This window comes from Chrysemys picta, chromosome 18, assembly GCF_011386835.1.
Source record: "Chrysemys picta bellii isolate R12L10 chromosome 18, ASM1138683v2, whole genome shotgun sequence".
Lineage (NCBI taxonomy): Eukaryota > Metazoa > Chordata > Testudines > Emydidae > Chrysemys > Chrysemys picta.
In genome coordinates this window covers 20307365-20331972 of record NC_088808.1, presented here as the reverse complement: position 1 = coordinate 20331972, position 24608 = coordinate 20307365, and the positions used below count along the sequence as shown (strand labels likewise).

The window sequence follows — 24608 nt, the reverse complement described above, 5'->3', positions numbered from 1 at the left end:
GTAAGGGGGCCGGAGGGTTGGATAAGAGGCAAGGAGTCCCGGGGGGCAGTCAGGGGACAGGGAGAAGTGGGGGTTGGATGGGGTGGAGGTTCTGGGGCAGCAGTCAAGGGATGGGGAATGGGGGGGGGGGTTGGATAGGCGTGGGGTTCCAGGGGGCCTGTCAGGGGGCAGGGATGTGGATAGGGGTTGGGGCAGTCCAGGGAGCAGGGGGGGTTGGATAGGGAGTGGGGTCCTGGGGGGACAGTTAGGGTCGGGGGGTCTCAGGAGCGGGCGGTCAGGGGACAAGAAGCGGAGGGGAGGGGGGTTGGATGGGCTGGGGATTCTGAAGGGGGCGGGAAGTGGGAGGGGGTCGGATGAGGCACAGCCTTCCCAACCTGGCCCTCCATACAGTTTTGCAACCCCGATGTGGCCCTCCGGCCAAAAAGTTTGCCCACCCCTGGTATAGAGGAAGGAGCAAGAATTTGCAGTAGGCAGATGTGATGGGTAAGTGTGAAATATTATTCCATTCTCACTGGCTGAGAACTTCTCCAGTTTCAGGGGGATTCTGTTTCTCTAGTGAAGGGGCCACTGCATACATAGTGGAGCGGCAAACACCAGTGTTTTTAAATGAAGGCTCAAAGTTTTGAGAATCCAGCCAAGCCACCGCAATCCACACATTGATGTGGCCATAAACATGAAGTGGGCCCTGCTCTCAGGAAGAAAGAAAACCTTCTGGGATGGAAACGTAACCAGATGAGGAAGACACTTTCCAAATAATAAGTGTGCGGGCCAGACATGGGCCCGGGCTGCAGAATTGGACTCTGAACCCAGATCTGTACTAAAAAGATTAAATCTCATATTCAGGGGCTTACTTACCAAATTTCATGTGTAGGCAGATTGTGAATGTAAAGTACAATAGCTATTCTTGATTGACTCCAGTTGTGGGCACTGTTATTCTGGAGTAAGAACATCCATATGTAGAGTTAATCAGGAACGGTTAATCAAGAAGACCTATTCCAGAATAACTCCATGTAGACTAGACTTTATACACTTTTCTCAGCACCCTGATCCCATTGACGTGGTTGGAACTTTCCCATAGAGCCTTTAAGTGGGACTGAGGTGAGAGCCCTCTGCAGAGTGAATATTGATCCTTTTGTATAAAAATTGTGCTTCCCTTTTATGGGCTGGTCTCAGAATCCAAATACAGACCTGCACATCTTGCTTAAAGCCTGCATCTTTGATGAGTGGGCTCCCCAGGGGTAGCAGCATCCCGGAGTACCCGGCTTCAAGCTGTGGGGCATCTGTTAAGGACACACAAAAGAGCAAAGAAAATGCCTTAATGTGCTCACTGACTCTCAACATGGCAATTATTTCAGCTCTCCAGAAATGAAACCAGAGACAGAAAAAAGAAATCTAGTCTCCCAGGTAAACTGAGGGTTGGGACATCCAGGGCAGTACATTAAAATGGTTTCACTCTTGTTAAATACCCGTGGGCTTCTTTTTATGCCATGCTGGTTCATTTGGGCCATTAGGGAATAGAGATTTTTAATAATCTGGCCAAATCTATTTATTCTAAGCTAAAGGAAGTTTGGTGGAATTTTCAAAACTGCTCAGCCTAACTCCGCTCTTTGAACCCAACGGGAGTTCTCCCACTGGCCTCACACTGAGTGCTTTTGAAAATCCCTGCTGTAACTCAGAGATTTCAAGGCCAGAATGGACCATTATGATCATCCAAGTCTGACCTCATGCATAAGAGAGGCCCCAGAAGCTCACCTGGGGACTCCTAAACCAAGCCCAAAGACATCCAGTCTTGATTTAAATTCTCCTAGAAGACAAGCCTAGTATTAAACTGAAAAACAAATAAATACAGCCTGGTGTGTGCTAGGGGGACAGGAACTGTGCTCTTGCCATGCTTAAAATTTGCCGTTTGAGATGCACCATTAAAATCCCAGTAGGAAGATTTCCCAAAGCATGGTTGTCCTATTACCCAGATTAGCACTGCTGAATTTTTCAGCAGCTGCGCTCAAAGACAGCATGCAACATACCAGCCCCAGGTAAGTCAATGGGAGTTTTGCCATTGACCTTAATGGAGCTAGGATTTCATGCCAAAAATGTAAGTCCAATCTTGCAGGTAGCCTCTTGCCTCCCCTGAAGGTAGTGGTGCTCTGTGTGGCTGAAAGATCTGCCGATGGTTAAACACTGGAATAAATTGCCTAGGGAGGTTGTGGAATCTCCATCTCTGGAGATATTTAAGAGCAGGTTAGATAAATGTCTATCAGGGATGGTCTAGACAGTATTTGGTCCTGCCATGCGGGCAGGGGACTGGGCTCGATGACCTCTCGAGGTCCCTTCCAGTCCTAGAATCTATGAATCTATGTGGGTCCTATAGGAGGATTGGGGCTTTAATAAATAAATTCTGTTGAAGAACAGATGGCTGAGCTTCGCCATCTCCCATTTAATGTTCGCTAGGGCTCCCTAATTTTTTAAAAAAAAGTCTAAACGTTTTCAGTAATAACTTAGCCATGAGCATGTCCCTGTTCACTGCTGGGTTTATGTGACTAAAATAAATGATAACTAAATCCACCATCTTCATCTTATGTCGATTGAGCAGCCAGCAAATTGCCTACCAATAAAATCCATCCGTTTACTTACGCTGTGCATGGTACATTTCATTCGATTTATTTGATTGCGAAATGACATATTGGCTTAAACCAAAAACAAATATTTAAGACTGAGGATGCACGGATGTCACGACCAAGGGAACATTACAATGCAAAGCCGTTCGCGCTCGCCTATCCTCTCTTGCCCTCTGGATGCTGGAAAGAATCCGTATGAGAAACCGCTAAAGGAAATGCAACTTCACCTCTGGCAAACCCGTCCCAAAGGCTTGTTTCCAGCGCAGTGCAATGGAGCGCATTCCTCTGAGTGTGCTGACATTGGAGACGAAAGCAGAACATCCTAGGAACCTATGCGAGCCTTCCCTCCCATTCGGACGTGCTCGCTGAAGTAATTTAAAGTACCCTTGTTTGGAAAAATATCCATACCAAGGAGACAGAACAGTGCAACACTCTCTCTACCTGCTGCATGAGAGGAGTTAGAGAAAGGAATGACCCATCAGGTCAATGAATCTGTCCCACCATAAATACAGGTATAGTTACCCTAACAAGGTACGTATCGGGTGTTGAAGTGATGCTACCCTGGACCTTAGTCAGTGGATATGAGTGTGAGAGTGGGGTTTTAACTGTAGAAAAAGGAAATCCATGTTAAACTCAGCAATCTGACTTGCCTCAATAGACACAAAACATGTAGCATACTGGCCAGTGTGTACCACTGGCCCCGACTACCACTTGAGGATAATAGTCTACTACTGATCGCTGAGGGTGTTACCCTTTAGATCAGAGGTCGGCAAACTACGGCCCGCGGGCCACATCTGGCCTGTGGGACCGTCCTGCCCGGCCCTTGAGCTCCCGGCCGGGGGGGCTAGCCCCCCCCCCCGCAGCTGTTCCTCCTCCCCTGTAGCTACGCCACTGTGCGGCCAGCGCTCTGGGCAGCGGGGTTGCGCACTTCTGCAGGGCAGCACAGCAGCGTGTCTGGCTCCGGCCAGGCGGCGCGGCTGCCAGACATGCTGCTCTGAGCGGCATGGTAAGGGGGCGGGGAGCAGGGGGATTGGATTAAGGGGCAGATGGTCCCGGGGGGCAGTCAGGGGACAGGGAGCAGGGGGGTTGGATAAGCGTGGGAGTCCTGGGGGGGTTGTCAAGGGGCGGGAGTGTGGATAGGGGTTGGGGCAGTCAGGGGGCTGGATAGGGGGTGGGGTTCTGAGGGGTTGGATAAGGGGCGAGGGGTCCCAGGAGGGGGCGGTCAGGTGACAAGGAGCAGGGGAGGTTGGATGGGTTGAGGGGGGCAGTCAGGGGGCGGGGGCCAGGCTGTTTGGGGAGGCACCGCCTTCCCTACCCGGCCCTCCATACAGTTTTGCAACCCCAATGTGGCCCTCGGGCCAAAAAGTTTGCCCACCCCGCTTTAGATTGAGTGGTGGAGGTCTGTGGTGTGGTGCTGAAGGTTCTGGATTCCCACCCTGCTGCCAGCTCCCACAAGGGGTCATTACACGTGCTTTTCAGAAGAGCTGATTCTCACTCGTCTGAAACATAAGATTTCCCGTGCAGTTATTGGTTATTTTGTTGTACTTAAAGTACTGCACAGGATCTTTTCAGGGGGAATAAGGCAGAACGCCACATTTATTAGTAATACATGTATTCATTAACACTGTATTATATGCATATAATATATTACACTTACACTCACACACACACACAAACACACTCCGTCTTGTTGTTACCAATTAGTTGCTCCCCTTAACTTCACTGGCCAGGTGAGTTAGATGGGGGAGGGGGTGGAGCCGGGCTTCTGCCGATCCGGATCGATGCTCCCATGTTGACAAGACGAGACCCGGGGTCCTCTGCAAGACACCTCACTTTTATAGCAGCTTTCCTCTTATGCAAATCTATACCAGCTTCAAACTCTGTGTCTGTGTCCATTGGTCCTTTGTGCTGCTTTCTTTTGAGTGTTGTCCCAATGCTGCAAAGAGGGTGTTTCCAAAAGAAGGTGCTCGCTTCTAACCCCCGAGGCCGTCGGTATGTCTGCTTGTCTTTAATGAGCCCACTTGACACGTTTTATTGTCCTTGGGTCTGGCTCCCAGCCCCTCTCCAACAGTTGAGGCTGTCTGGAGGTGCTGCCTTCCATGCCTTGCTCATCCACACCTCATTCATTCAACAGGGCAATTGATTAAGAGTGGCGGGGAGGGGGGGGGGGGGGGGAAGAGCTCTTGTTCTACTGCTAGCAAAAAGAATTTTTTCTTCTATCTTATTCTATCCTGAGGGGCTATAATATTATACCAAGGGCAATGCAAAGTTTCTAAATGAGGCTTTGATACAAAGTTCCATGAAAACAGAGGTCACACTGAAAACGGAGGTCACACGTGGGTAGACCCACCACAAGGTTATATGAAGAGGCACAATGTAAAGTCATATGAAAATTATCAGAGATTGATCTACAATTTCCCCATCTGTAAAATGAGGATAACAGTCATCACCTTTGCAGAGTGCTTCGTGACCCTCCGATGGAAGTTGCTCTAGAAGTGCCAGGTATTCTTCATTAACTGCTGTGCAAAACCTCAGCGTTAAAACGTGGCCTGTTTCATTGTGAGCTTGAAGCCTCGCTCAAGGATGGGAACATTCTGGCCGAGGCAGGGTCTGACTGGAGAGTCAGCTGCTGAAACTAAGCAGGGGACGGTCTGGCCGAGTTTTGCTTTGCGGGGTGGGGTTTGTTTAATCCTGGCCCCTGAAGAAAACTCAGAAGGCGAGAGGTATGAGTTCTCCAGCACCAAAGCCACAGCGGGGGCCCTGTCTGTGCACTGAAATGATGGCCTCTGACTCAGCTCTGTTAATAGCAGAGTAAATGCAACAAAATACAACCGCTGCCCGGGCTGTTGTTAGCAAACGTGCAATGGAAGTGAAGGCCCTGTAAGTACTCTGGAGCTAATGGGGGATAGAAATCGACTAAAATGAGCAGTGGCGAGCAGCAATCCCTCTCTCAGCGAGGAAGGGAAGAGAGATGAAGCCTGCAAAAACACTAGGGAGGCTTGGGAGCTTTGCACTTTCCCCCTCGCGCAGCCTCTCTCCTGTTTCGCCCACAGGGCTGCAATGAGGCTGGCCTCACTGTTAGTCCAGGAGCTGTGGCTTGAGGAAATGGTTTTTGGGCAGCGGGAAGCCGATTTGTGCAGCGCGTGAGGACAATCAGAGGGAACCCCTGCAAATGAAAGAGTGACAGTTTAAAAAAACCCCACCCCATCTCTTCCACATACACTCCCTGGTGCCGCTTCCGTCTCCTGACCCGCTTTAGGAAATATAATGCCGTGTCTGCCTCAGACCGCTGGTTGATTTGGCAGCTCGGAAGTACTGGGTGGAACAAAAACCGTTTAGTCTTGTGCCTTTCATTTCCAATTCAATGGTAGATTTCCCCTCCCCTTCCTGTGAAGGTGACTGGCTGCTGCAGGCCAGGCCTTAGGGAGCACCGAGGTTTACACTGGGAGTTCGGGAGAACCACAGGGTCTCCGTTTGTCCAGCAGCCTCAGTGGTCTCTATTCATCACACCTGAGTCCTGTCCGTTCTCTGCTCTGAGGGTGAGCTGCTGCAGTGCCTTGGTTTAGAGCAGCAGGGGATCATAAAGGGCTGAGCCATCACGCCATTTGTTAAAGAGACGCTTCCAGGACTTGCTTCTTGTCCATAGCAGGTGCGAGCTTTGCCTGAAGGGAGACAGACTCTACCCCTCCTGCAGCCAGCTCCTCCACCGTATCTCTGGGCTGTGTTCAGAAGTGCTGCTAGGGACTCTTAGCTATGGATCAGGGTGGGTGCACTTGGGGATCCTAGATGCGTGGGCCTTATAGACGAGATATTTTCAAAAGAAGCCTGTATCCATCGGAGGCTAGATTGTCAAATGAGCCCAGCTCCCTTTCTAGGCACCTTTAATGAAATGGCCAGAACGGACCCCGGGGGATAGAACACCATTCGCCAGTATCACAGACCCACGTCTCATCCACGTGGCCTTTTTAGAGTAACGGTGCTGTGTTGTGGCAGGGCAGCGTGTCCCGACCCCTGCCTCATCTGTGAACACAGGACTCTGGGACCTTCTTCCTTGGCAACACCACTGTGTCGTTTATTTACAGGGTTTTAATCTCTCCACCAATACACAGCAGTTACCTTTGCACTGTATCTCAGCTTTCTAATCACTTCCCCAAAAGGGGGTGGGGGTGGGGAAGGTGGCTTCTCTAGCCTTCTCTTTTTCCCCCACTGAACACTCCTTCCCATGCCCTTGTATACAGCTTGCCTGTTAATGGGCTCACTGACTCCCCACCCCCAATCTGGCCTGGTTATCAAGTATACCTCTGTCCAGTTTAGGCCTTTTCCAGGGGAACCTAATTAGTGCTCATAGTGACGGGAGAGTTGGCTCAAGTGCTAGCCCACTGCACTCTGTCACACATGTCTGTCTGCTTAGCACTTTGTATGTCACGACTGTTCGAAGTACTAGATCGCACCCATTCTTCACCCGCAGCCAGGAATCCGCATTGCACTCCTGTCTCAGAGATAGTGTTTAAAGTGTGGGTCGTGTTCCCCTCTAGGGGCTGGTCCATGCAGAGCTGTGGTCCGCAGACCCCTGGGGGTCCGCAGACTATGTCTAAGATTTCCAAAGGGGTCTTTGTGCCTCCATTTGTAATGTTTTAGGTGTCCGCAAATGGAAAAAAGGTTGAAAACCACTGATGTAGAGGAAACTAGCCTACTTTTGCAAGTCGCTGCCGTTTAGTTCAAGTAGAAGTGGTCTGTGCTGTGAATCTGAAGGGTTCAGACACCGGTGACCATGCGTGCAGCAAAAAATAGAATGTGATCATGTAATTAAAGACTAGCGTAGTGCATCCATGCAAGGGACAGAATGGAATGCTCAGCAATCCTCCAGCTGCCAGAGTTCTCCAGGGTAAACGGGACCTGATTTTCTAATGCAAAAAGCCAACAGGAAAAAAAAATGTTCTGTAGAGAGAGGAAAAAAAAACATTCTGGGCTTCCTTTTTACAGAAGAACAAAGGGCACAAACCCCACGCTCATTCCCTCCATGGTGACCTTTTATTGTGACTGGTGTATAGTTTGGCATGAGAGATCTAAGTGCCAATTTGTCCTTTTTGTGGCATGTGAGCTTCATCCATCATATGCCAATGTAGCTGAACACGACACAGCCCGAGAGTTAGAGCGTCTCTTATCTGAGCCTGGTAATTTGTCACGAATAGTTCGGATTTACTGCTCCTCTGGCACAGAGCGAGGGAGCAAATTATTGATGGCATATAATTCCCAGCCTGATTAGTTTCTTTAAAGGTGTGCTGCCACTTGCATGGCTAATTCATCTATAATTAGACAAACCAGTGAATATCTGGGCACGTTAGGCACTTTAGAACTTTGCTCTGTGGTTGCTTAGAGAAGGAAGAATTCGCACCAGCCTGTAACCGATGCTGTGAAATATTTACTTTCATATAAAATTTGATACATTTCGATGCAGTGTTTGAGTTTATCATGCTGAAGCCATAAAATCACGTTCACAGGAACAAATACTAGTTCCTCAGAAAAGGTTTGTAGCCCTCATATTCCCAGTGTATATGTTTCCTGTGCTCTGTTAATCGTGCCTGTCTTTGATTCTTGCTTTATAACCACAGTAGCTCTGTTTGGAGTAAGCCAGGGGTCGGCAACCTATCAGAAGTGATGTGCCGAGTCTTCATTTATTCACGCTAATTTAAGGTTTCACGTGCCAGTAATACATTTTGATATTTTTAGAAGGTCTCTTTCTATAAGTCTATCCTATATAACTAAACTATTGTTGGATGTAAAGTAAATAAGATTTTTAAAATGTTTTAAGAAGCTTCATTTAAAATTAAATTAAAATGCAGAGCCCCCCGGACCGGTGGCCAGGACCCGGACAGTGTGAGTGTCACTGAAAATCAGCTCGCGTGCCGCCTTTGGCCCGCGTGCCATAGGTTGCCTACCTCTGGAGTAAGCTGTGCAATGGATCCGCTTAGAGTAATGCACAGACCGGGGTCAGTGGAAAGGAAAGGGTTAATGTGTTGCTACCCTAGCACTGTGGTGTCTCCATGTGTGAGTTTTCTCACTGCAGCGAGAGCTGGTATTTAAGAGCACTGACTCCTAGCTCAGTGTGTGACATGGTTTTTTCAGGTCGCTAGACAGGCGTTTTGGCTGCTAGGTATTCATTATGAACAAGGAATGCCAGACCAAGCAGCACCCAACAGGCAAGGTGGAGGTTTTGAATGAGGGACAGATTTTTAAAAGAGCTGCGCATCCAACAGGTCCTCCCACTTACCCTCCTAAATGAGTCTGCCGAGAGTGGACTTGAGACTTACCCTTCAGTCAGAGAGCTGGGACAGCTGGCAGTTCTATGCCTGGTTCTGCCACCAACTCACTGAAGGCAGAGCACAGCTCCGTGCCTCAGTTTCCCCATCTGTAAAGCGAGATGTTATTAGACTTGGTTCTCTAATGACTTTAAAGTGCTTTGGGATCCTCAGGTGGAAGCTGCTTTGGAAATGCAAAGCGTTATTAATTTACAGTTGTGAAACCCCTGGTAACTCACTTGGTTTAATAATAAAGTGTTATCAAACTATTAGTATTCAAGGCTGATTACAAAGCGGGCCAGGAGACGGCACTGCTTTTATCCAAATTTCCCCTGCAACTTCGGTGAGATTTTTCCTTTCCTGAAGTGCTGTGGTGGTGGTTGTTTGCCAAGCATTTGCAAAATGCTGGGCCTAACATCCAGGCAGCCCGACCTGAGGCGTTTACAACCTAAACAAGGTTTAGTAGTTGACGTTTACCACAGGACTGTACTGTATTTGCTATTTTTTTGGGTCTTTGCTGTTGATGGTGTACTTCCAGTTCCGAATGAGGTGTGTGGTTGACAGGTCAGTTGGTAAATCTGAGGTTCTGCTGTACCTGTCTATGCCATACCTTGTCCTGTCCTGTTGCTTAAATCTATAGAACTTTGCTATAGTATTTTCATATTTTCTCTTGACATTTAATTCACTAACATTTATTCATGGATTTGTTTTAAATCAAATCCATGCATCCCTCGTGCCATTTTAAGGAACAAGAAAATGTTATAAGTGAATCTGGCCTTAATTAGTCAGATATTTTGATCTGCTATGTGGGAAAGCCCAACGATAGCCCTGTTTTGATGGGAGTTGTGGTAATGTGACCGCTAATGGCCCCAACGTCCCTTCACGCTGCGCTTGCTTCATCCAGATGTAGCCATTGTTCCTAATAGGACGTTCTAGCTCTCACACCGGCTCTGGTACATTCTCGTATAGTGTAAAAGCATTTTCTCTTTTGGAGCCATTGTGTTTGCTCCTATGGTTTATGTGAAGGAGTGTTTAGGCTCTTTGGTCTTTTGGTTAAGTTACGAGGCAGCAAAAAGATGATATTTGGTATAAATCATCGTTAGTCTTTAGCTGATGGTGATGAACGAAACTGGGCCATCTTGCTGTTCAAGGCTACACCTAACCTCCCTCTGCTCTGCTCTCCCTCTCCTTCCTCACAAAGAGAGCGTTCTTTAAACAAAAGGCAAACCAGGAGGAGGAAGGATAGTCTTGTAGTTCAGTTGATGGACTGGGACTTGGGGTCATTTCCTGGCTCTGCCACAGACTCCCTGCGTGACCATGGGCAAATCACTTAATCTGTCCGTGCCTTGGTTCCCTATCTGTAAAATGGGGCTAACAGCCCTGCCCAGCCTCCCAGGAGTGCACTGAAGATAAATCCCCTGCTATTTGTGAAGCACTCAGAGGATACATTGGTGAGAGCCAGATAAGCTGGTAGGGAGAACAGTCAGTGTAATATAATCCATTTGTTATTCATTCATGTGTCCGGGTGTTGATTCAGGTGCCTTTTCCTGCATTTACAAGTCTGATATGTGGCTCTCTGGTGCTTCTTGATAGCTGGAAATACTACTGTTCTAGAGCCATGTGCATTTCTGTCTGACCAGCCTTCCCTAAAGTAGGGCGGCACCTATAAGCAGAGGCTGCCTCAGTGTCTGATTGTTTCCTACCCCGGCTGAAACCCATAATGAGGGGGATACTGAGCCGTTAGCTAGGAGCTTAGCAGGGATGTGGGAGAAATGCATTAACAAGCTACAGCATCTTGGTCTGGGAAACAAAAATAGCAGCTCATGTTGTGCAGAATTTTCCGTTTTAATAATACCATATGGCTGGGCCCACGCGCATCAGCTTTTTCACTGTGCTGTCATCGGCGATTTGCTGGCTCAGCAGGGATTGAATCCTCTTTAGCTGCACTGAGTAGTGAGCAGTGACTGTCTCTCTAGGCTATGCAAGCCTGACGGTCTTCCTGGGCCTTTCCTGGGGAAAACCCCACAGTCTTGGAAGAAGGAAAGGCTGGGGCCCCCGTGTACCCCAGGGGGGTGAGCAAATAGAAACGGTGGTCACGGGGTCTTCCATGGGCTTCGCCAACCCTTGCACGTTTTTTATTGATCTAAAACATTCTCGAGACATGTGGAAAACACGTTGGCGGCAGCTGGAGGTGGGCGGTGGCTCAAAGAGGAGTGTCTCCTGCGGAACTCCAAGCTGTGTTGGCCCAGGAGAGGAAACTCTTTTGGCAGCACGAGACCAACTTTTCTGGATGGACCGGACTGGCGCTGAGAGCTCTGTGATTCACGGTCCGCAGCCAGAGGAGAACCCAGCTCAGAGAGAATGGGCCTTCTGCTCTGTGAGGCACAGTGAATGGCCCGCTTACAACTTGCTGTCCCCTCTTCTGCAGCCACCGGATGTGGCCAACTCTGGCTCTTTCTGTTACCCTGCGTGGTGCAAAGCTGAGAGAGAAGGTGGATGGAGAAGGGAGCTTTGTTTGGTTGCTGGGTTTCAGTGATCAGGGTGGACATTTTGTTTTTCTGGTGCCCTAAGACCAAAAAAAAAAAAAAAATTTTTTTCCTGGGGCTGCAGAGATGAAGCCAGTAGAATCCTTCTCCCCTTCTCTGGTGCAGGGGTAGCACAGAGGGGAACAAGCAGTGCGTCCCTGGCTCAGCGTCTTTCAGAGACCAAAGGACTGACCGTCCGAATCCACCAAGCACACGGAGCGAGGCTGCAAAGCGGTTCCTGTGTTGGGTGGAACTGAAGCTGCCCACAGCGCCTCTGAAGCCCCAGCTCCTGGCTGTGAGCTGAGCAGAAAGAGCCGTCTGCAAAACTGACCAGTGCGGCTCTTTGCCCCATTGCTTCTTGCTGCTGGTGGGCTCAGGGCTGGGCCTTTGGCGCTGTGCAGAAGAGGCACAGCTTGCGGAAAAAGAGGGCCGGGGCCTGTTGTCTTCTGTGTATGAGGAAGGGAGGATCTAACTTCCTCGTCTGCACTTTTTGTCCTTGGAGGGTGGCTGTCAAGAATGACGCACCGGTCTTCTTTTCTCCTCGCTGTCTATGGTACCTGTATGGCCCCCAGGAGTACAGTGCCTGAGCACTAATCACAGCTGTTAATGGATCTATCCTCACAACAGTCCTGTGCGGTAGGACGGTGCTATTATCCCCACTGACAGGTGGGGAACTGAGGCACAGAGAGGCAGAGTAACAGGCTGTGTCTACACTACAGCGTCTATGCTGGCATCGCTCCCAAGTGGAGACACCGTGTATGCCAGCAGCAGGAGTTTTCCCCGCCGGTGTAGGAACACCACCTCTCCAAACGTTAGCTCTGCTGACAAGCATCTTCTGTCGGCCGCGCTGCGTCTACACTGGGGGTTTTGTCAGCAGAGCTGGGTCACTAGGGCACGTGGTTTTTTCATCCCCCTGGTGGGCATAACGATGTGGGTATCAGTTTTAAGTGTAGATCAAGCCTGGCTTGCCCAAGGTCACACAGGAAGTTTGTGGTGGAGCAGAGATTTGAACCCATGTCTTTGGGCAGTGTCATAAGCATGCCACGATCTTCCCCACCCCAAACGCACCATCCGTCATGGCTTTTTCTATGCTGTGTATGTTTAAAAAAATCCGTGCTCCAAGCTGAGAGCCACCGTGGGGATCACTTGAATGTCTATCGCTCCAGACGTCACAGCACTTTACAAGTGTTCATTAAGCCACACGGCATCCAGGCAGATATATAAGCAGCATTTGGCCACGTTTACAGATGCGTAACCTGAGAGACACACGGTCCACAGGCTTTATGTGAGGTGACCTGGTGAATCTGTGGCAGAGCCAGGACTAAAACCAAGGAATCTTAGTTCCCGGTCCTTTGTTACACTTCGAACCCACCAGGCTTGGCAGTGATACTGCCATCTTTCCTACCCGCATCCTTCTTGTGACTCTGCACTGTTCCCACTCTGCTGAAATCCCAACCCATTCAGCCCAAGCAAATAGCTCCTTCTCTGGGGGCCCCTTTCCTCTGATCCAAACTCCCGGGCATGTCCTGATCTGATTTCCACGACGCCCTGGGACTCCAGGAGCAGGAGAACACAGTGTGCAACGTTTCTTTTTTTTTGGCTTTGAAGTTGGAGCAGCAGCACGCGAATGCTCCCACAGAATACAGAGACTTAGGGGTGTCGAAGGACCAGTGATTGTGGGGGCCACATTGTATTCCCCATAATAATCAGCCCTGCAAATCTCGTCCTTTCACACAGCAGCAAAGGGGTTTCATTTGCCATGTGCGCAGCAGGGAAAAAGCCTTTTTTTCGCCCTCTCTTTTTAGTAAGTCCCAAACTGAGCGTTGATGGTAATTAGGCAAGTCAGACATTCAGCAAAGCAGCCAGTTCAAGGACAAACAGATTTTAATTAAAGGCTGCATGCATTTGGGAGCCGTGACACCCTTGTGCCTGAGTAGTTACTATGGTAACATTAGCAAAGCACCCAGAAAGCGTATGCGATTGTGTTTGTGTGTATGAAGTTCACAAATTAGGCTCAGCGGCTGAACAGATTTCACCTCTGGCCAATATAAAATGAGAGCGAGGGATGTTGCCCTTGGAAGAAGTAGATGGGTGTTTTGGTACTGTTAGGTTTTTTCTAAGCTTGGATTGTTTGGGGGTTTGTTTGTTTGTTTGAAATAAGTTGTTTACATAATTTTAAAAGTTTCATCTCTTTTTGATGAGCCTGCTGTTTGGAATGTGACCTGCTCCCTGATTATTCATGCTCCATACGATCAGAGGAACTGGGGCACTCAGCTTTCATGCGCTCTATACTCGGGCAAACGGGATCCTCGGGGAAGGTCAGTCCTGAAGCCATCTGAAGTTTTATTTGTGTGAGAATCTCAGGATTTGGCTTGTTTGCGATGTCTTAGAAACCCAGCGCTGGGTCCTACAGCACAGTGTGACTTGCGCCATTGGCTAGTGAAACTTCCCTAATGTATGTAACAGGGTAACGTATGTAATCCTCCACATTTACATCTCTCAAAGATTCGTCCCTGCAGTGCTGCTTATAGTGAATCCAGTTGATTTGCATATAAGTAGCCTATTGTTATTCCCCTTTCCCTGGCCTCCGTCTCTCGATTGTAAGCTTTTCGGAGCAGGTGTTGGGAAAGTGCCTACTAAGACATAGAAGAAACCATTCAAAATTATTATGAATAATAATAATAATAATGGTAGAGACGAGTTCTAATGATCCTACATTTTTTGCAAACCACAAACTGCCTTTGGAACCAGTGGGAGTTTGGGATGCTGAAAATGCAAAACTGGGCCCTTACAGTGCAAAATACAACAAAGGAAGCTTATTCTTGAAAGGCTGGTTTCTGTGCTCAGCTTTACAGGCGTGATCTCTAGACTGGGGTTGAAGACAGATGGTGTAATTCCTTTTTATTTCCATTGAAAACAGCTTAAAGCAGGATTGGTGTTGCCCTGAAACTCAGAGGGACTTTCTACCCAAGTAAAATAACCACATCAATCTGGGCATTTTACAGTAGTTTCAATCAAATGTTTGTGCTGGAGTTTAGGTAAGCGTTCAACGAGCTGTTCTGGGGTGTTTTCTCCCTTTGTTATTAAGGGGCTGCGGGGCCACCAAGCTGTGAGAGAAGGGAGGTCATGAGAGTATGTCAGCTGGAGAGAGAGAGTTCTAGCTGTTTGTTTATCTATCTGATTGTATTATTTTAGAAATTTGATCCAGCCCGAGAAGTAACTGCTGTTTTTCTTTCTCCCAGCTACCGTACTGTCATTTTCCCTGGTTACCTGCCAGTCAGACTGTTGTTTATGAACTTGGGGGATATTTTCCAAGGTACGATGGAGAATTAGACACCCAATTCCCATTTGGTGAAATGGTAGCAACTGCTAAAATGTTGCTTAGAGCTTAAAGAATTTAGCAAATGATGCTAAAAGTATGCCCCGTTTATGCCTTGGGTTGTATTGGTTTTGGTTTTGTTGAGAACAACACAGAAATGTTGCAGCCGCTTCCCCTTTTGAGTATGCGCAGAACAAATAAGTGTAGCATTAAATTGTCCCACAATAAAGACAGAGTTGTGTCCTCTTGCTCTGTGTCGGTATTTCTATGGCCTGCTTCACTGTATAATAATAATCTCTAGCTCTTCTATAGCACTGCTCATCAGTAGATCTCAAAGCGTTTCATAAAGGAGGTCAGTATAATTTTCCACTAGGTAAACTGAGGCATGGAGGTGTGACGTGATTTCCCCAAGGACGCCCAACAAGCCCGTGGCAGAGCCAGGAACAGAATGCAGGTCTCCTGAGTCCCAGTCCTGTGCTCTCTCCGCTAGGCCATGCTGTCGCTTTGTAGCACACTGTAGCGTCTGGGCTCCTCACACACTCCATGAATTTTCACGGCACCCCTACACCGAATTATCTGTGTTTTCCCGATGCGGCGCTAAGGGACTTGGCCAGGCTCACGGAGGGACTCCCATATCAAACCCAGATTAACCACAAGACTGTCTTTCCCTAGCAGTTGGAGTAGCACCGCTTTTGGGTTTGATTCTCTGCTCAGACGCTGACTCACGGCCTGTCTGTTTCCCGGGATCCCCATCTGTAGAGCAGGGGTGTTGCATTTCTACTTGCAGGGCAGAAACGAGGGTTAATGCAACTCGCTGTGTTTCCCGCAGTCACAAGCGGGTGACAAAGTAGCCCCCAAATCAATGACGCTGGTGAGGCAACCGAGAAGCCCCGCTTCTCAAACTCTGTTGCCTGAGAACGTATGTTTTGCAGCTCGGCCTGCGGTAGCCGTTCTCAGCCTGGGGTATTGGCTGGTTAAGCGCTCTGGGTCGCTCTGATCAGGGTGCAAAGCCAGCTGAAGCAAATCCTCCTGTTGGGAGGACGGGCTGTATTGACAAGATTGCCCAGCGAGATTACCAGGCCAATAGGATTAGCTCACAATGGGGAGGGCCGGCTTGGCTTGCTGACAAGAGAGAAGCACAGTTCTGCTTGCTCGGCACTGATGTCGCCCATCTCCGACAGGCAGCAGCCAGGCGGGTGGCTGGGTGTACGGAGTGAATAGTCTGGAACAAGCCATTGAACAGCCAACCTGCAGCAAGGGTTACCCTGGGCCTCTGCAGGTCAGGTGTGCAGGGCCCCCCCCGGTTTAAAGCAGGTTGGTAGGGCTCTGAGTGCCGGTGGGGAGCTCTCTTCCTCTACAAGGGAGCAACAGCAAAGGCACCAGCGGAGCAAGTTTCTTCGTGCTACCATGCCTCAGTCTTGATCTTCAGCTAGGGTGACCAGATGTCCCGATTTTATAGGGACAGTCCCGATTTTGGGGGCTTTTTCTTATATAGGCACCTATTTCGCCGCCCCCCCCCCCCCCCTTCACAATTCTTCACACTTGCTGTTGGGTCACCCTATCTTCAGAGGTCACACTTGCAGGCGATTGGCCCGTTCTTTCCGTGGCCTCTTTGCTGTGGCAATGGGGACACCTGTCCACCAGTGTTACAATCCATCCTTCTACAGCAGTGGTTCCCAAACTTGTTCCGCCGCTTGTGCAGGGAAAGCCCCTGGCAGTCCGGGACGGTTTGTTTATCTGCGCAGGACAAGGGACATACTGGCCGCCACTTCCAGCAGCTCCCATTGGCCTGGAGCAGCGAACCGCGGCCACTGGGAGCCGCGATCGGCCGAACCTGCGGATGTGGCAGGTAAAGAAAGCAGCCCGGACCGCCAGGGGCTTTCCCTGCACAAGCAGCGGAACAAGTTTGGGAACCACTGTTCTACAGTCCCAAACCAGGGATCCCTATGCAGTGGTGCAGCAGTGAAACTTTCCGTCTCCTCTCTACCCCTGGCTTGTCTGACTCCGGACAAATGAGTTCTGTGTTTTCCCGGCCAAAGAGCGGTCGTGTATTCTTGGCCTCAGCACCTTGGATGTTAGATTACAGGCAAACAACAACAAAACAAGAAAGAACAAAGAAAAGTCTGAGTGAGAGCACAGTGTGTGTGAGTCTTCTGTGACATCTTGCAGCCAGTCTGCCTTGCAAAACGGCAGCTGCCTTTGCAGACAAGCTAGAAACTTTAAAGGTGCAGGATGGGGGGGGGGGGGAAATGTTTCATAAGCTGCATTATCACTAACATTTCTAAAATGTCGATGCCTGGGTCACTGAAACACTCTTTTCCTGTTCTGTCTGTCTTGTGCCTTGTCTACTCACAAGCTTTTGTTCTGCTATAACTCTATCGCTTTAGGGGTAAATTAGCAGCCCAAAGAGCTGAGAAATCGGCCCAAATTGTTTTAGGAATGTCGTGTCCTTCATTTGCCCAGGAAGCTGCTCAGACAAGCCAATCACACTTTTGGCAATCAGCTATATTATTTTTTTTTTTTTTAAAGTAGTGCCTCAGTGAAATACCATTCTAACCACATAGAAATCAGCCAAAGCAGATCAGATGGGAGTTGTCACATTAAAGAAGGCGCAAGTTATAATAAACGCCTTGTATAGTGTTTGGAAAAGAATTGAATAGAGAACGGCAACCCTGTGATCGAATATGCCAGCCAAGGACATTCTTGGGGGGTGGGGTGCATGAGAGAGACTGACCTGCTCATTAGGGCTTGCAGAGATCAGTTTTATTATTTTTGGGAGAATTCAGTGGTGTCTCTCCAGTTTTCTCAATTGCTGGCTAGAATCATTGTCGCTAAAGCCGTAGAAGGGCTGGTTTTGCTTGTTTCAGTTCCTCAAACAAAGAGAGGCCAGTTTTACTTTTCTGGCCCAAATTGGTGACCTCTTTCTGGTGGCTGTGCAGGACTCTTGTCGATGAACGGCAAACGCCCAGGTCTTTCCTGGATTTGGGGCTGATGACATTTGGATGAGAGAGTGCCACAGCATGATTAACCGTAGGGGGAAATGAGTTTTGTCCGAAGCACTGAAAAAGACAAGAGGAAAGGAGGGGAAAAGAGCCCCGTCTGCACCTGGAGAGAGAGTGGCTCGGGTTCACCTTTTTATGCACTAGCTAGTCTTCATAGATACACTGCACTGTTCCTCTGTCTCCACCCTCCCTGTCATCTCTCATGTGCTTTTGCAACGTCGGCTCCTGACGCCACTCTGCCAGTGGTGCCGGCCTTCGGAGCCCATTTCTTAAATTAACAAGCAAACACCTTTGTGCTTTCTCTTCTGCCACCCCTACGTGGAGGAGCTCCCTGCAAACAGCCGCCAAGCCACCTCCTTGAGCTCCTTCAGATCCCTCCCTAAAACTCTCCTCTGCCCTGGGGCCTACGAAAAACTCTGTGGTCAGGCAGCTGGTGTGCTGAGGTCACTGCTGATCATGCTGACCAGTGTTTCTTTGTGCTCTCCCCGACTGTCTTACCCCATCTACCTATTATCTCATCTTAGACTTAGCCAGTGAGGTCACTGGGCCAGGGACTGTGGGTTAGTGCTTTGTTTGTACAGCACCTAGCTACACTGGGTCCTGCTCCATGACTGGGGCCACTACATGCTAACGTCATGCAAATAATGACCCTCTGGTGCTAATGATCTGCTTTATAAACATTAATTACCTCCCCCCCCCAGGGTCTTTCTGAGCTAGGTAGGTAATATCCCCATTACAGATAAGGTAAACTGAGGCATGTGTCGTTACCAGAAGTCACATGGTGGATCAGTGGCAGAGCCCAGGAGTCCTGACTTCCAATCCTGCCCTACCCCACTATTGCCACGATACAACACTGCTTCTATTGCCTCCCACTGGTTTCATTTTTTGTTCTGTTTTCTTGTGAAAAATCGACAGCATGACACATTTCTATTTTTAATTCAGGTTGGATGAACTAAGTGTTTGGTTCAAAGAAAGAATCACCACTAAGCAGTCAAAGAGCCTTATAGCATGCCACTTAAATGCTGTGCCTCACTTTCCCCCCTCTGTAGAATGGGGATAATAGCGGTTACCTACCAGTATCTACCTGTCTTGTGAGCATTAATTAGCCCATGTTTGCAAGCGTTTTGTAAAAGCTCGATGGAGTCGATGAGGGTTGCTATAAGAATCCAGGCAGTCTGGAAATCTAAAGGAGAAGGTTGGCATTTGGACCACTGGTGCAATCTATCCCAGGACTAGTTTGTGGTGGGGGTCACATACCTCATCCATGCCTAGCAATTGCTCTTGGTATTCTAAAGGAGGAAAATCAAATTTCTGTCTCTGTGAATCCCTGCCGTGTGTTAGACAATTCAGTGCTGCATGAGCAGACTTGGCAAGGAAACCTGTAATTGTGCCATTTTGCTTCCTCAGCATGAACTCAGAGCAGGGGGGTTATTTTCTGCCGTAAATATCGTAGAAAAGTACACGTGCAAAAGTCTTGCACTCTGCACTCAATGGCTTGCTATTCCTTTGGTAGCTCTTAATGACTCCATGGTGCTGCGATGATTGTCTGGACGGTTTATCTTCCTGTCTTGCTTGGAAATCCCGTGGGTTTGAGAGGTTCGGTGTTTGAACAGTGAACCTGTCAAAACTACCATCCTGGAACCTAGCCTCGGCTCTGTCTTTCAGGAAATGGAAAGACGCTTCTCAGCTGTGAAAGTCTTTGAAACGTGTGTCCTTGGTTAATCCCCTGTAGGAGGCTTGTTGCTTTATCTCTGCATTGTTGCGGCAGCACTGTAAATAATCTTTTAAATGACTAATCTCAGCAAACAGTAGCTCACTGTAGCAACTGCCCTACTCAAACTAATGGCCTGTATCCTATTCTTGATATTGACCTATCCAGCTGCTGCAGAGGAAATAGAGAAAACCCCCAAAATACACCTGGGCTATTGTGCGATACGGCTCGCTTGAGGCTTGAACACCCTTGTTAATGTTCCTCTAGTGAGGGTTGTTGCTTATGCTATTCTTATTCATGGAAGTCTCAATTCCTTATGAGTCTTGCTAAGATACTTCCCTGAATAGTACCTTGCAGCTGTGAGTTCCACAGGTTGATTATGAGTTGTGCAAAGAAGGTTGTGAGCTACAAACCAACTAGGCACTGTCAACATTAGAGGCTGCAGAGATGTTAGTGACAATTGTGTTTAAACACCTCATGGTTTCTCTGACAGCTGGGATCTGTGTTGGCCAAACCATGCTACAAGATTATCCCGCACCGGGGTGTAACACTGGGTTTGTTTGTGTTTTGGGCGGAACCAGAGTGGGGGGGCACTGATCAAGCAAACCTGAATGGGAGCCCACATCACGACAGGTATTGACCCTAAATATGTGCCATCTAAACTTTGTAGTCAATGAAAAAAGCCTTTTTGACCAAAATGAAATGTTCACAATAAATAAATCCATAAACCATTTTGGCCTAAATATTTTGGTTTTTGACCCAAAAAAATTAAAGAATTGTCGTTAAAAATATTTTGAATGTCAGTGAATATTTTTTAATTAAACCTTTTCTTTCTTTTTTCAAAATATACTCATCTTTTTACAAAGTGTAAACAAGGGTATAACAGGCCTGGCTTCAGCTGTAACATAGACAGAGCTGCAAGGAGGAAATACCTCTTGCACCGCTCCTTTGCCCGGTTCCCTAGGCTTTGATGTGACCATTAGTCACACCACCATGTGTGTAAGTAATAAGAGGTATCAAGAAGCACAAGAGATGAGAGGTGGGCCCTAGTGCTAATGTGTAAAGAACGCCTGTGGAAAAACTGACGGCCGGGAAGTTAATGAAAAACAGGCCCAGGGAACTGTGGCTTATAAACCAAGAAATTCTATACAGTCCAAAGTTTGTAGTGCGTGCCAGATTTCTGTGGTATTCATTAAAAACGTGCAGCAACCGGGCTAGCCTCTGCGTTACCCCTTGGGAAAGCGGCATAGGCAGTCATTTAGGGTGGATGAGGTATGCACTCCCTTAAAGAAAACCATACCCATCCATTGCTCTCGTGCGGTGACTCTGAGTGTGTGTGGGGCCTGGGAACCAGGAGATCAGGCCTGGATTCTCATCCTAACAATCCCACATTGACTCGGTGTGTAATGCTAGCCAAATCACTTAAGCCAGCATTTTCAAAGGTGGCCTGTAATTTTGGATTACGCTCATCTCAGACACATGGGGCTTGATTTTCAAAGCAGACGAGCACCCACAGTCCCGCCTGATATTTGCTCCAACCCTGTCCTTTCCCCTGCCTCTCGTTTCACAGTCTCTTCAGTTCAGCAACACTCCAAACCTGCCCTTCTCACCCCACTTCCCTTCCCTTTTTGCTGATCCCCTCCTAACTAAGTCCACCTCAAAAAACAAAAAAATTGTGGCACTAACATGATGTTTGTTGCCATCATGTTGTTGGCTTGGCTGGTGTGTTCTACCCCTTCCCCCACCCTGGGTCTACCCTGTCTATTTAATTGCAAGCTTTCGTGAGGACCGTCAACCACTCTGTTTGTCCAGTGCCTGGCCCCAGGGGCTCCAGTCTTGGCTGGCCCTTAGGCACTGCCATAAAAACATGATTAATAATTTTGTTATAGCCAGGAAGTAGATCAGGGGCTGCTTGGGGAGGAAGAGAAGCAACACAACTTTGCTGTGCAGTGGAATGAGGAGCCGGTCATACTGGCAGATGGTGAGAGCAGGTCAGGAAATAGCCCCTGGGTCCCCTTGGTGACAGTGATGGGCACTCCTAATTGGTATAGTCCAATAACCCTTTAGCCCTGGGCTATTTACATGTGCTAACTGAAGCCGGTTCAGAGAGCTGTTAGAAAGGATGGACTTGTGGCTAAAGCCCAAGACTAGCGTCAGGAGACCTAGGTTCTGAGCTTGGCTCTGCCACAGACTCTCTGTGCCACCTTGAGCCAGTCACTCAGCCTTTGTGCCTTGGTTTCTCCGTCTCTAGCATGAAGAGTGTGCGTCACAGGGGTGTGGAGGCTAAATGTAATGAGGGTGAAGCATTTGAGAGCCTTGGATGGAAGGTGCCCACGATGTGCGGAGTGTTGTTGTTTTTTTCTTATTTCAATAGGAGTCTGAAGTGTGTTCACTGTTTTGTTTGTTTGTTTTTTAAATAGGCATCAGGTTTAATACAAACAAGGGGAAGTACTTTTTCCACACCATGGCAAGTTAAACTGTGGAACTCATTGCCAGGGGATGTTGATGGCCAAAAGTATAACTGGGTTCGGTGAAGAATGAGATCAAGGATAGGTCCATCAATGGCTATTAGCCAAGATGGTCCGAGATACAACCCCATGCCCGAGGCAACCCTAAACTTCTGACTGTCAGGAAAGGAGGATGGGTGGATCACTCCAACTGCCCTTTGAAGGCAGTTATTCTGTATGGAGCGTTTTGTACAATTCCCTTTCCCCGCGTCTTCACACTTAGGGCAAAATTTTCAAAAGTTCCTAAGTCGTCACCCAAGAGCACAAGTCCCACATTCAATATTCAATAAAAATCAATTAGGCACTTAGGAGCCTAAATCCCATTGACTTTCAATCAAACTTTTGAAAAATTTGCCTTTAATCTTTAAAATCTATTCTGGCTCTCCCTTGCCTTCAGAGTGTCGGGCCTTCTGTCTGGGCAGGGGCAGTCTGTGGTTTGCATCACATGTTTGTTCCTTGTACTCTCAGCAAAATGTGTAAAAAGGTGGGAACTCCAGAGCTCGGCTCATCTGGAAATGATCTTCTTGATTTTAACAGAATGGAAGCCTCCTGCCTCGAACTAGCCCTGGAAGGAGAGCGACTGTGCAAAGCTGGGGACTTCAAGGCTGGAGCAGCGTTCTTCGAAGCAGCGGTACAAGTGGGGACAGAGGATCTGAAGACTCTTAGTGCTATCTACAGCCAGCTGGGCAATGCCTACTTCTACCTAAAGGAATATTCCAAGGCCCTGGAATACCATAAGCATGACCTCACTCTAGCCAGGTAAGCGTGCCTGTGAACGCGATCAGTCGGGGCTCGAGTTAAGGCAAGATCCCTGGGATCCCAGGCCAGCAACCTGAGGGAACCGGTCACTGCAACTGAGAACAGCTCTGGGGCACCAGGGGGTGGGTGATTGGAGAGAATCAAGGAGCCAGGGAGGAAGAGTCTGCGCGGGGTATGGGATTGGGAAGGAGAGCGAGGAGTCTGAAAGTGGCGGAGGATATCGGGAGGAAGGTCTGGGGCCCATTTAAAATCTTAATCCACCCCTCCCCAAAATACCTTCTTCCCTGGCTGGGGGGTGTGTGTGTGTGTCACTATAGCGGAGCCCATCGCAGCAAGGCATCCCGCCCAGGCCAGAGCAAAAAGCAGTGCACGGCCATCTGTTGTCTCCTCTAACAGTCGCTCTAAGGGCCACCTCCAGTCGGACTCCCTGCCTTGAGGTGTGCAGGCCATTTCTAGTGTCATTGTAGGTGACCTTCAGTTAAAGACACCAGTACTGGTCCTTTGAATAGTGGCGAAAGGTGGGTTTCATGGGACCAGCTTTTAGGAACAAAAAATAAGCATCCTTTCAGCACCACCACATTACACCAAGGCTGCTCCCCTTCTCATGGAGCATCGTAGTTGGTAATTTGGGCCAGGTTTTCCAAAGGCCCCCAACAACATTTGCAAACACGTCTGCTTTGTGTGTGCAAAGAGGGAACGCTGACTGGCCCACCCACGCAGCGGGTTTGTGTCAGCTGAAACCACGCCTTTTGAGGGGTAATTAAGGAGTCCTGCTGAAAATGTGGCCTCAAGACCCGTTTAATAAACACCTTTAAAAACGGGACAATTCTCTGTCTGCAGTTGGTTAGATTTACTGTAATATCCGAGAACCTTCCACACTCTGCAGAGGACGTAGCACCGATGTGGTGGCCCAGGTGAGCAGCATGGTGTGGCATTTGTCCCTGCGTGACTTGCACTCTCTGCAGGGCGGCTTCAGAACCTGCCTGCCTCCAGACACTGGTGTAAAACCGGTACCTGGGCTGGGCGGGGCTAGTGGATTTCAACAACTGCCAGAGGGAAAGCAAAAATCGGTCTCCAAGACTAAATGAGCTTTCTCCCTCTGTTTGCACACGTTGCATACAGGGTAGGAGCGGATGGGTTCATTGCCTACTCCTGCTACAGCCTTAAGCATCAGTATGATTGAATTCTGTCTGCTGAGTCCCAGCATTTATAACAGCCCTTCCCCTTCCTTCGGTCATCTTGTAGAACCATTGGGGACCGTATCGGAGAAGCCAAGGCCAGTGGCAACCTTGGGAATACATTGAAAATACTTGGGCAGTTTGATGAAGCCATCGTTTGTTGCCAGAGACACTTGGAGATTTCTCAGGAGCAGGGAGACAAGGTACTTGATCCATAATGCCCAACAGGAAATATTCCCTGGCTTTTAAAAGACTCCTCCTGCCAGCCAACAATTGGGACAGCATTGAAGCTGGCTCTGGAAGGAGACTGACCGTATCGCCCTCCCTTTCTGCTACAGATCTGTTACCAGGATAGCTAGTGGCAGAGGAAGTAGGGAATGTGCGAATGGATGAAAATGTGGGCAGGCCATTCCTGGAATGAAAACCCCAAAATACCCAGGAAGCAATGGATTCCCCCAGAAAGAAAAAATTGAACCCAAATAAATAGAGATTCACAGTCCTTGAGTTCACAGAATGGGGCCAAGCAGCGAACTCCAGGATGGTTCTTGAAAATCAGTTGTAGAGTCAGGGAAAGGGATTCTTCCCGATCTGTCTCTCTGATGCATGCTGTTTGGTGGCCAATGTGAAATGAACCGGGTGTCTCTCAGCCCAGTTCCTGGGGGACCAGCATCCACGCCTCCCTCTCTCGCACAC

General features: G+C 48.6%; 1 protein-coding gene across 10 annotated transcripts in view; it reads left to right on the top strand.

Moving 5' to 3' along the window:
• GPSM1 (G protein signaling modulator 1) overlaps positions 1–24608 on the top strand; it is a 152770-nt gene that overhangs the window by 30459 nt on the left and 97703 nt on the right. For 8 of the 10 annotated variants that reach the window (XR_508912.4, XM_065572066.1, XM_008169472.4 and 5 more), the window contains 2 exons: positions 22516–22737; positions 23983–24118. Coding sequence is in view for 9 of the 10 variants with exons in the window: in XM_065572066.1 (XP_065428138.1) it covers positions 22516–22737; positions 23983–24118 (358 nt within the window). In the remaining variant the exon portion in view is untranslated. Of the gene's footprint in view, positions 1–13467; positions 13758–22515; positions 22738–23982; positions 24119–24608 lie in introns of those variants that run through there. The other 2 variants (XM_065572065.1, XM_008169473.4) reach the window with 2 other exon arrangements.